The sequence below is a fragment of the Scomber japonicus genome, chromosome 14 (genome assembly GCF_027409825.1).
Source record: "Scomber japonicus isolate fScoJap1 chromosome 14, fScoJap1.pri, whole genome shotgun sequence".
Taxonomy (NCBI): domain Eukaryota; kingdom Metazoa; phylum Chordata; class Actinopteri; order Scombriformes; family Scombridae; genus Scomber; species Scomber japonicus.
The window spans coordinates 5157563-5170062 of NC_070591.1; the positions used below are offsets into that span (position 1 = coordinate 5157563).

Here is a 12500-nt window from a genome sequence, read left to right on the forward strand (position 1 = left end):
GTTGCTTGAAAATGACCAGGGCTCAGCTAGTGTTGCCTTTTAAAACATCGTCGATTTCCCGGGATTACCGGGAAAATTGCCTCCCCTCAAGCAGGGTTCACTTGCACTCACAGCACACAAGCCAAATATCCGGATTTTAGGCCGCAAACGTGCTTGGGCACGGTACTATTGCCTAGGTGCGCCCTAAATGTGTGTAGTCAGAGGAGGGGGGAGGAGGGGTTGCGTGATGGCTGTCAGGCATCGCCGGACTAACCATAGCTAATATCTCATATTACAACGTGGGACACCTGTGGCTTAAAATCCGGTGCGGCTTGTACAAGTACAAAATTGATTTTCTTTCTAAAATTAGAGCATGCGGCTTTTTAATCAGGTGCGCTCTGTAGTCCGGAATTTGCGGTAATTACAATCAGCTATTCAGATGTTTTAGAGTACCTAAAAGCAGGGAATCTTTTAAAGCTGAAAAATCTGAAAGAGACAGGAACTGTATGCAAAACTTTAAATATTTTCTTATTTATCGCAAGGTCATATCGTCATCGCAATATTGAACAGTGTAATCGCACATTGCACATTTTGCTGATATCGTGCAGGCCTAATGTGGAGGCTGATTTCCAATCCAGAGAGTGCATTATTACTCCTAACCACTTGGGTTGGAGAGGATTAACCCACTTTAAAAAAAAAACCTGTCTGGTCCAATAACACAGACATGGGAAATTCAAATGTTTTAAAAAATTGGCTGCCAGGAGTTTGTTATAATTGAATATCAGGACACTTTAAACAGGAAACAAATGGGTGAGCAAAACATGGCCAAGGTTATAACCCTCCCTGTTGTCCTCGAGTCAAGGAAGGGAGGGAGGAAGAAGGAAGATAAGGAGGAAGGAAGGGAAGAAGTGAAGGAAAGGAGGGAGGGAGGGAGTAAGGAAGGAAGGAAGGAAGGGAGGAAGGGATGGAGGGAGGAAGGAAGGAAGAAGGAAGGAAAGGAGGGAGGGAGGGAGGAAGGAAGGAAGGAAGAAGGATGGGATGGAGGAAGGAAGGAAGGAAGAAGGGAGGGAGGGAGGAAGGAAGGAAGAAGGAAGGGAGGGAAGAAGGAAGGAATGAAGGAAGGGAGGGAGGAAGGAAGGAAGAAGGAAGGAAAGGAGGGAGGGAGGGAGGCAGGGAGGAAGGAAGAAGGAAGGAACTGTAAAAAACAGACGGGGTCAATTTGACCCGGGAGGACGACACAAAGGTTTAAGTGTGATAATGGATCACAGTGAACGAACGAATAAGAGTTGGCAAGATGAGCAGCTTTGATTAGCAGGCGACTTGTTTTTACCTCCTGAGCCACGGCTGATTTTTTTAGTTAAAACTTGCTTTAGAGAACAATCTTTTTCCTGTCTTCAGAGAAAAAGTCATGCAAATTTGAAATGACATTTACACCATTTTTGCTCCTGAAAATGTCAAATGGTGTAACCACAAAAGAATGATAAATGTTAAATATTTTATCACCTACAGTGTATTTAAGTGGTCTTATACTAATGACTAAATGTTTCCTGATCTCCATGGTTACCCAGATTAAATGTAATATGTAGAACAATAGTATTCCATTAGCTTTATTTAATATAAAAGTTATAATGTAAGATCATACCAAACTAGTTGATATGGTGTTTTATTGACTATTTACTGTTTTTTAAGCAAGTTTAAAGTTTTTATGGTTAGCACCACTTAGACATTTTTTACCATAATCCTCTAATATATTCTCTCAAAATGGATTAAAAGCAGAAATTTGATGCTGGGTCCACAAAAAAAGAATGTGTGCAAGTTATTCATACGTTTATTTTCAAAGGAAGGAAGGACAGGAGGGAGGAAGGAATGAAGGGAAGGAAGGAAGAAAGGACAGTGAGGAAGGGAAGGAAGGGAAGGACAGGAGGAAGGGAAGGAAGGAAGGAAGGAAGGAAGGACAGGAGAAAGGAAGGAAGGAAGGAGGAAGGTACAGGAGGAAGGGAAGGAGGGGGGAAGGAAAGAAGGACAGAAGGAAGGAGGGAAGGGAAGGAAGGAAAGGACAGGAGGGAGGAAGGAATGAAGGACAGGAGGGAGGAAGGAAGGGAGGAAAGGAAGAAGGAAGGAAAGGAGGGAGGAAGGAAGGAAGGACAGAAAGAAGGAAGGAAGGAAGGTAAAGGAAAGACAGAAGGGAGGAAGGAAAGTTGAATTATTTGGGACAAAGTTTTTATGGTTACACCACTTAGACATTTTTACCATAATCCTCTAATATATTCTCTCAAAATGGATTAAAAGCAGAAATTTTGATGCTGGGTCCACAAAAAAAGAATGTGTGCAAGTTATTCATACGTTTATTTTCAAAGGAAGGAAGGACAGGAGGGAGGAAGGAATGAAGGAAGGAAGGAAGAAAGGACAGGAGGGAAGGGAAGGAAGGAAGGACAGGAGGAAGGGAAGGAAGGAAGGAAGGAAGGAAGGACAGGAGAAAGGAAGGAAGGAAGGAGGAAGGACAGGAGGAAGGGAAGGAGGGGGGGAAGGAAAGAAGGACAGAAGGAAGGAGGGGAAGGAAGGAAGGAAGGACAGGAGGGAGGAAGGAATGAAGGACAGGAGGGAGGAAGGAAGGGAGGAAAGGAAGAAGGAAGGAAAGGAGGGAGGAAGGAAGGAAGAAGGAAGGAAGGGAGGAAAGGAAAGACAGAAGGGAGGAAGGAAAGTTCAATTATTTTTATTTATTTATTTATTTTTTTATGGTTACACCACTTAGACATTTTTACCATAATCCTCTAATATATTCTCTCTAAATGGATTAAAAGCAGAAATTTGATGCTGAGTCCACAAAACAAGGATGTGTGCAAGTTATTCATACGTTTATTTTCACATTTTAACCTTTTAAATTTAAACTATAAACCACATGGACACCTTTAGCCACCTTAGGAAAGAAAAAGCTCAGAAACACAGCTCATAGCATTTTATCAACTTATGAACTCGTTACTGTAATATATATTAGATAACATTTACCTTTTTACTGATCAAGCAGAGTATTATTCATTAGAAGTTTCCCTCTAGCTCTGGTTTGGCCTTCATGAAATCCTGAGAAGAATATCAAACTTTTTTTAATATCAAACGGCTGCATTGATATAGCCAGAGCTTGTTTTTCTAGCCACTCTTTCATCTCTCCGTGCATACACTCGACTGCAGCAAGGTTCTGGCCAATTTGGTGGAGTGTGGTTGGGTATCTTGCCCGAGGACACTTGGACATGTGGACAGGAGGAGCTGGGGATCGAACCAACCCTGTGATTAACAGATGATCTGCTCTACCTCCTGAGCAACAAGCCGCCCCAGATTCTTAGAAAAAAAAAAAAAAAAAAAAAAAATCTTGTCCTTTTTTAGCTGCTACATGTTCCACTTTCTTCACCAGCTATCCTCTGATTGGTCCGTCTGCTGTTTGGTAGTGCTGTGCAGGTAGCGTACAGTGAGTTTGTGAGATGGAAATAGCTGCCGGCTGCTGCTGGAAACAAGGTTGATGAGTGCTTAGACTGAAGCATACATACAGTCAATTGGTGTAAAATCAAAAGAAGAGGCCCGTACCTGCAGGCATCTCCAACACGTCTCACATCTGGAGGGTTTCTCAAAGTATACTGCTGCACACTTTCACTATCTGACTTCTCTTTGGTAACACTTTACTTGAAGGTGAACGTGTCATTCGGTTTTTGTAATGACAAGTTGACATTGTTTGGTTTGTCTTGATTATGACAACTTGACATTAACCAAAGTGACCATTACCAGAAAATATCTTTGTCATGACATCTTGACATTAAGTTGACTATAGTTGATTATAATTAGTTGTGCAAGGTTACAGACCAATTCTAGCAGTTGGTCCATAGATCAGTTTGACAAGATACGGACAGGAAACCCAAAACTGACTGTCATGACACCATTAAGACATTTTTTGACCTCAAGTAAAGTGGTAGCATTTTTATATGGCATTAAAGTCTGTGTAAAGTAAGAATAAATATGTGTTCTGAGTTTTGACATACCACAGAAAAGTGTGTTGTTAACCATCCTGCCAAATTTGAATGATTAAAAAAATCACCAAATATATGAAATTAGGCTTCAAAGTTGTGTAAAAATCAGCCTCTTTCTCTGCTCCTAAACGCTGAAGCCCCGCCCCCCTACCAAGTGTCACCTGTCAATCAAAGTCACCACCTCTACCAGAAACATGGACGCTACGTCTGAGAGCTTTCTGCTGCTAACTCGGCGGCTACTGTAGTAGTAGTAGTATGAGCTGAATGTATTTATACCTCTACAGCAGCAGGGGCGGGTTTATGCTAATCACTAAATCCTGAACACAGAAATGTTGAAACACAGTTTGTGAAGCCTAGCTCCACAATTCAAATCTAAATGGTTGAAAAGCTTTTTACACCTTTTTTAGAAATACATACAATGGTGTTTAGAAGAAAATGTCTGAATTCACTTTACATGGTCTTTAACATATCATCAAGGATAAACTGACTGTCATGACATCATTATGACACTGTAATAAAGGGATAGGGTCATGACGATACCTTAAAGTAAAATGCTACCTTTTCTTTTCTCCCTCCCTGTGGTGCTGCATAACCTTTTAAAGAACTTCTTTGACTTCCTCCCCTAATTATGTCTCCCCCTCAGGATAAAACTCTTGCCCCAACAACCTGCTCGGGTCACGGCAGATGCAGCACGGCCAACTCAGCGTCGGGCCGAGTGTACTGCGAGTGTGAGGAGTACTGGAAAGGAGAAGCGTGTGACATCCCGTACTGCAGGAACAACTGTGGCAGCCCGGATCACGGCTACTGTGACCTGACCGGAGAGAAGCTCTGCGTGTGCAACGACAGCTGGCAAGGTAAAGGAGGAGCAGGACAAAGCACGGCGGGGGGGGGAGGAGGAAGGAAGACAGAAGGAAGGAAGGGAGGGAGGGAGGGAGGGAAGAAGGGAGAAAAGAAGGAAGGGAGGAAGAGGGAGGGAAAGAAGGAAGGGTGGAAGGAAGACGGAAGAAAGGGAAGAAGAAGGAAGGAAAGGAGGGAGGGAGGAAAGAAGGCAGGGAGGAAAGAAGGCAGGGAGGAAAGGAGGGAGGAAGGGGAGGGAGGAAGGAAGGAAGAAGAAGGAAAGGAAAGGAGGGAGGGAGGAAAGAAGGAAGGGAGGAAAGAAAGAAGGAAGGAGGGATGGAGGAAGGAAGGGAGGAAGAAGGAAGGAAGGAGGAAGGGTGGAAGGAAGACAGAAGGAAGGGAAGAAGAAGGAAGGAAAGGAGGGAGGGAGGGAGGGAGAAAAGACGGAAGGGAGGACGAAGGGAGGAAAGGAGGAATGGAGGAAGAAGGAAGGAAAGGAGGGAGGGAGGAAGGAAGGAAGAAGGAAGGAAGGGTGGAAGGAAGATGGAAGGAAGGAAGGAAGGGAAGAAGAAGGGAAGATAAAGGAGGAGCAGGACAAAGCACAACAGAGGGGGGGGGGGAGGAGGAGGAAGAGGAGGAGGAGGAGGAGGAGGAACAGGACAGAATGTTATTAGGAACATTAAAGGAGATATATGAGTGACCTCAGAGGACTTACTGAAACTTTTAGTCTCTTTGGAGTTCAGTCAGAAAGAGATTTAGCTGCTTGGCCTGCAGCTGGAAAGAGCCACTTCAAATATGTATGATGTGCTGTGTGTGTTTATATATATATGAAGAATCTCATTTAATAAATTATAATAATGATAATAATACATTTTAGCTTCAAGATGCTTACAAGTAAAAAAAGACATAAAATGGAAAGAGGATAAAAACAGTTTACAGGCTTTTAACCTGTAAACTGTTTTTTTATCCGTCTTCCTTCCTCTCTTCCTCCTTTCTTTCCTTCTTCCTTCCTCCCATAGAGGATAAAAAAAGGAAAGGAGGGAGGGAGGGAGGAAGGAAGGAAGGGTGGAAGGAAGACGGAAGGAAGGAAGGGAAGAAGAAGGAAGGAAAGGAGGAAGAAGGAAGGAAAGGAGGAAGGGTGGAATGAAGACAGAAGGAAGGAAGGGAAGAAGAAGGAAGGAAAGGCGGATGGGAGGAAGGAAAGAAGGAAAGAAAGGAGGATGGGAGGAAGGAAGACGGATAAAAAACAGTTTACAGGTTAAAGGTGTGTTTTTAGGAGGTATGGGGGTCTGTACAGTCTCTGATGGGTTTTGGGAGTGAATTCCAGCGGGGGGGGGGGGGGGGGGGGGGCAGTGGAGGAAGGCTCTGTCCCCCCAAGTTCGGTGCTTGGTCCGAGGGGGGGTAGGGCAGGGGGTGTCATAAACATGCGGCCCGTGGGCCAAAACCGGCCCGCTGAGGAGTCCAATCCGGCCCACTGTCCTTCCTGTCTTCTTTTCCTTCCATCTTTCCATCTACCCTTTCTTCCTTCCATCTGTCCTTCCTTTCTTTCTTTCATCTTTCCTTACTGTCTTCTCCTCTTCCTTCTATCCTTGCATCTTTCTTTCCTTCCTTCCTCCCTTCCTTCCTTCCTTCCTTCCTTCCTTCCTTCCTTCCTATCTTTCTTTCATCTTTCCTTACTGTCTTCTCCTCTTCCTTCTATCCTTGCATCTTTCCTTCCTTCCTTCCTCCCTTCCTTCGATCCTCCCTTTCTTCCTTCCATCTGTCTTTCCTTCCTTCCTTACTTCCATCTGTCCTTCCTTCAATCTTTCCTTACTTCCTTTCTTCCTTCCATCTTTCCATCCTGTCTTCTCTTCCTTCCTTCCATCTGTATGTTCTTCCTTCCTTACTTCCATCCTATCTTCCCTTCCTTCCTTCCTTCCTTCCTTCCTTCCTTCCTTCCTTCCTTCCTTCCTTCCTTCCTTCCATCTTTTAATGGACCGGCCCCACATAAGATCAAATTGGTCTGTATGTGGCCCTTGAATGAAGATGAGTTTGACCCCCCTGGGGTAGGGCAAGGAGATTTCCCTCTGAGGATCGGAGGGCACGGGGGCGGGGGGGGTTGGGAGGGGGGTGTAGTGGTGGAGCAGGTCTGTGAGGTAGGTGGGGGGCCGGGTTGTTTAGTGATTTGTGGGTGAGCAGGAGGATTTATTTCATATATAGCTGTTAATGTTAATAATGCCAGTAAGGTAAGCATTTGATTTGCAAGTCAAAATAATGTCTCATTTGAAACCGGTCTAGACTTGTGGACTAAAATATTAAACTTTTTAAAGGATTTTAAGGGTTACATAAGCGTTATTTCAGCTCTATTTCATGACTTCATTTCATCATGCAGTGAGGAATTATTGCTTCACATTAAAACATAGTCATTGACATTCTGTTAAAACAACCTATTTGTAACCAAGACGACCTAATTCAGTCCATTTGGAGACGTTTTTCAAGTTTCTCTTGACCTGAAAATGATCAAATCACAACTAAAGAAGTCACAATATCACTTGTTCACCTTCTTTTTATTAGACTGTAGATCAGAGGTGTCAAACTCATTTTCATTCAAGGGCCACATACAGACCAATATGATCTCATGTGGGCCGGATCATTAAAAAGATGGAAGGAAGAAAGGAAGAAAGAAGGAAGAAAGGAAGGGAGGGAGAAAGGAGTCAAGGAGTGAGGAAGGAAGGACAAATGGAAGGAAGGAAGGAGGAGAAGGAAGAGAAGGAAGAGAAGACAGGAAGAAAAGATGTAGGGAGGAAGGAAGGAAGGAAGGAAGAGAAGGAAGGAAAGAGAAGGAAGGAAGGAAGAGAAGGAAGGAAGGAAGAGAAGGAAGGAAGGAAGGAAGAAAAAGAAGACAGGAAGAAAAAAGATGGAAGGAAGAGAAGGAAGGAAGGAAGAGAAGAAAAGATGGAAGGAAGACAGGACAGGTGGAAGGAAGGAAGGAAGAGAAGACAGGAAGGAAAGATGGAAGGAAGAAAGGAATTAAGTAACAAAGAATGAAAAGAAGGAAGGAAAAGAAGACAGGAAGAAAAAGATGGAAGGAAGAGAAGGAAGGAAGGAAGAGAAGAAAAGATGGAAGGAAGACAGGACAGGTAGAAGGAAGGAAGGAAGAGAAGACAGGAAGCTAAGATGGAGGGAAGACAGGAATTAAGTAACAAAGAATGAAAAGAAGGAAGGAAAAGAAGACAGGAAGAAAAAGATGGAAGGAAGAGAAGGAAGGAAGGAAGAGAAGAAAAGATGGAGGGAAGACAGGACAGGTGGAAGGAAGGAAGGAAGGAAGAGAAGACAGGAAGAAAAGATGGAGGGAAGACAGGACAGGTGGAAGGAAGGAAGGAAAAGAAGACAGGAAGGAAAGATGGAGGGAAGACAGGACAGGTGGAAGGAAGGAAGGAAGGAAGGAAGAGAAGAAAAGATGGAAGGAAGACAGGACAGGTGGAAGGAAGGAAGGAAGGAAGAGATGGAAGGAAGACAGGACAGGTGGAAGGAAGGAAGGAAGGAAGAGAAGACAGGAAGAAAAGATGGAAGGAAGACAGGACAGGTGGAAGGAAGGAAGGAAGGAAAAGAAGACAGGAAGGAAAGATGGAAGGAAGAAAGGAATTAAGTAACAAAGAATGAAAAGAAGGAAGGAAAAGAAGACAGGAAGTGGGCTGAGGCGGAAACCCTCGGCGGGCCGGTTCTGGCCCACGGGCCTCATGTTTGACAGCCCTGGTCTATCGGCTATTGTGAGGATCATTTTATAAGAAGAGCAGCATCTTCTGTGTCTTTAAATTAATTTAAACTAAATATATGTAGAGTTTGGACTGTTCATTAAGACATTTGATAAGACATCACTTTTGGTTTCTAATAATTAAAAAAACACATTTATCATATTTTATTTTTTGACTATGAATCCACTAACGGAGAAAATAACCCAGCCCAGTAATTTATAATGAAAATAATAACTTGTTGCAGCTTTTCACATCATTACTGTCTAATTATAAAAGTATCAGTATTATTTATTCTCACACACACACACACACACACACACACACACACACACACACAGAGCATATTTCCCATGATGCTTATCATAAAGAGGATTTGTCTGTTTATGTGTTTTGTGAATATGAGAACGAACGAGGGAGAGAAAAAAAAAGAAAAATGAAATTCTTCCAACTTGTAATCTCGCTTAACATAATATTATTTTATGATGTGAAACAATTGATGTGACGTCCTGGGAAATCTTAGCTTAGCGACGCTTAATATATGTGGCTCCATTATTTCTCTTTTTTCATGTTTCATTTGTGAACAGTTTTCTCTCACAGCAGCTCACTCCTTTTAATCAAGCTGTTGTCCTCGAGTCAAGGAAGGAAGGAAGGGAGGAAGAAGGAAGGAAAGGAGGGAGGGAGGAAGGAAGGAATGGAATGGAGGAAGAAGGAAGGAAAGGAGGGGGAGGGAGGGGAGAAGGAAGGAATGGAGGAAGAAGGAAGGAAAGGAGGGAGGGAGGAAGGAAGGAATGGAGGAAGAAGGAAGGAAGGGAAGAAGAAGAAAGGAAAGGAGGGAGGGAGGGAAGGAGGGAGAGAGGGATGAAAGAAGGAAGGGAGGAAGGAAGACAGAAGGAGAGGAGGAAGGGAGGAAGGAAGACAGAAGGAAAGGAGGAAGGGAGGAAGGAAGACGGAAGGAAAGGAGAGAAGGAAAAAAGGAAGGAAGGAAAGGAGGGAGAGAGGAAGGGAGGAATGGAGGAAGAAGGAAGGAAAGGAGGAAGGAAGGAAAGGAGGGAGGGCGGGAGGAAGGAAGGAAGGAAAGGAGGAAGGGTGGAAGGAAGACAGGAGGAAGGAAGGAAGGGAGGAAGGAAGAAGGAAAGAAAGGAGGAAGGGAGGAATGAAGACGGAAGGAAAGGAGAGAAGGAAGGAAGGAAAGAAGGAAAGGAGGAAGGGAGGAAGGAAGACAGATGGAAAGAAGGAAGGTAGGAAGGGAAGAAGAAAGAAAGGAAGGAGGGAGGGAGAGAGGGAGGGAGGGAGGATGGAGGGAACAGCCAAAACAGATGGGGTCAATTTGACCCGGGAGGACGACAAGAGGGTTAATCAAGCCGTATGTTTCCTGATGCAAATTAGTACTGAATCTGAAAGTCGTGGTAAAATCTAAAATCTAACACACAGTGAAGTGAAATGTGTGTGTGTGTGTGTGTGTGTGTGTGTGTGTGTGTGTGTGTGTGTGTGTGTGTGTGTGTGTGTGTGTGTGTGTGTGTGTGTGTGTGTGGGAGGTTTTGTCAATTTAGTCTAATTATCTCATTTGTTGAAGGCAATTATAGCGACGCTCCTAAATGAATATGCTCATTTTAATGTGGAAACACTGTTTAAACGGCTTTCTCTATTTTGTGTTAAAACCCTCATCAGTGTGTCGAGACTCACTGCCAAACACACACACACACACACACACACACACACACACACACACACACACACACACACACACACACACACACACACACACACAGAGACACACTACATTGATGTGTATAATCTCATCAACGCTGAATTTGTCCTCAAAACAATTATTTTACATAATAATAATATTTCTAATGTGACTCCAACAGAGCAGGAAGTGTGGTGAGACGCTGCCCCCTACTGGCTGAAAGGTGTAAGCACAGCTAGAAACAGCACAATAAAAGTGAATTTAAGAAGTTTTATCTGCAGATTTATGAAGTTAAGGAGCTGAATAACTCACCAATAAGGAAATAACAGTATTAATATAAAACCTGGAGATTTCTCTTTAGAATATTTGCATGTAATTACCTTTCTGAAGACATTTAACAGCCTTTATACATTTAATAACCACATTAAATGCAATTGAATTAAGAAGTTGTATCTGCAGATTTATGAAGTTAACCCTCCTGTTGTCCTCAGGTGAAGGAAGGAAGGAAGGAAGGAAGGAAGGAAGGAAAGGAGTAAGGAGGGAGGCAGGGAGGTAGGAAGGAGAGAAGGAAGGAAGGGAGTAAGGAGGAAGGAAAGGAGTAAGGAGGGAGGGAGGAAGGAAGAAAGGGAGTAAGGAGGAAGGAAGCAAGGAAGCAAAGGAGGAAGGAAGGAAGGAAGGAAGGAAGGAAGGGAGTAAGGAGGAAGGAAGGAAAGGAGGAAGGAAGGAGAGAAGGAAGGAAGGAAGGAGTAAGGATGGAGGAATGAAGGAAGGAAGTAAGGAAGGAAAGGAGTAAGGAGGAAAGGAGGAAGGAAGGAAGGAAAGGATGGAGGAACGAAAGAAGGAAGAAAGGAAAGGAGTAAGGATGGAGGGAGGAAGGAAGGATTTAACCTTTCATGTATCTGTAAATATAATATATAACAATACAGTGCAATAGTTCCCCACAACAAGTTAATATACTGTATATATATTTAATCCCATTTTTCAGACCATAATAAACCATTTTAATGTTATTTTAACTTTTCTGGATGTTTCTGTCACTGTGACTGAAAGCTTATATCTTGTTAATAGTTTGATAATGAATTTAAAGTTAATCTAAATGCTTTAATAAGACCATGCACAGTTTATATTAAGGGTTGTGTGTATATTTTATAACCTGATTCAAACTGTTTTAGGTTATTAGAGATTGAGTTTGAGGTTTTTTCTTCACCACTTTTGCACTGCATCATTTTTCCTCACATTTGCAGCAGCAGCAGCAGCTCTGTGTCAGTTATTTGGGTGATTCAATGTTTTGCACAAAATCCTGTTTTTTGTTTTTTTACTCAGAAGTAATGAGATTGTGAGATTGTGTGTGTGATGCTCTGTCTGCTTGGTGAACTTAGGACTTTAATAACACTGCAAAGCTTTTATTTTATACAGGAGAGATAAAAAAAATAAGCATAAATCCAGAAACTTGCACAAAAAAACCTGTGTGTGTGTGTGTGTGTCTGTGTGTGTGTGTGTGTGTGTGTGTGTGTGTGTGTGTGTGTGTGTGTGTGTGTGTATGTGTGTGTGTCTCTGTCTCTGGGACTAACAGACAGTCACCTAGTCTCAGTGGGGTAATAGCAGTGCTGGTTACCATAGCAACCGACCTAAGTTTTTTGTGTAAATGAAAAGATGATGTCCTCTATTTCATCCCCCCACTGTGCTCAACGCTCCACCGAGGATTTAACATCTGAATGCTTTCTCTTTTTTCTTTTTTCTTTTTCTTTTTTCTTTCCTCTCTTTGTGTTTGCACTGAATCTTCATTTGTTACCTGCTGAAACATTAAATATTAAACATTAAACAACCTGCAGCATTAAAACCCTTCATGATGTTGGTCGGGTCATATTTGAATATGAGAAAAGTTAAAAGTGGACTACACCTTTAACCCTTGTGTTGTCCCTAGAGTCAAGGAAGGAAGGAAGGAGGAAGAAGGAAGGAAATAAGGAGTGAGGGGGAAGGAAGGAAGGCCAGAAAGGGGGAAGGAAGGAAAGGAGGAAGGAAGGAAAGAAGGGAGGAAGGAAGGAAAGAAAGGGGAAGGAAGGGAGGGAGGAAGAAGGAAGGATAGGAGGGAGGAAGGAAGGAAGGAAAGGAGGAGGGAAGGACGGAAGGAAGAAGGAAGGAAAGGAGGGAGGGAGGAAGGAAAGAAAGAGGGAATGAAGGAAGGGAGGAAGAAGGAAGGAAAGGATGAGGGAAGGAAGGGAGGAAGAAGGAAGGAAAGGAGGGAGGAAG

General features: G+C 43.1%; 1 protein-coding gene across 1 annotated transcript in view; it reads left to right on the forward strand.

The window, feature by feature from the left end:
• Window positions 1-4646: 4646 nt before the first annotated feature.
• The window catches only part of atrnl1a (attractin-like 1a), a gene marked incomplete at its 5' end in the record, with an annotated part of 358740 nt that continues 350886 nt past the window's right edge, over window positions 4647-12500 (forward strand). Inside the window, 2 exon segments of the mRNA XM_053333595.1 lie at window positions 4647-4658; window positions 4660-4846. Coding sequence (XP_053189570.1) covers window positions 4647-4658; window positions 4660-4846 — 199 coding nt within the window.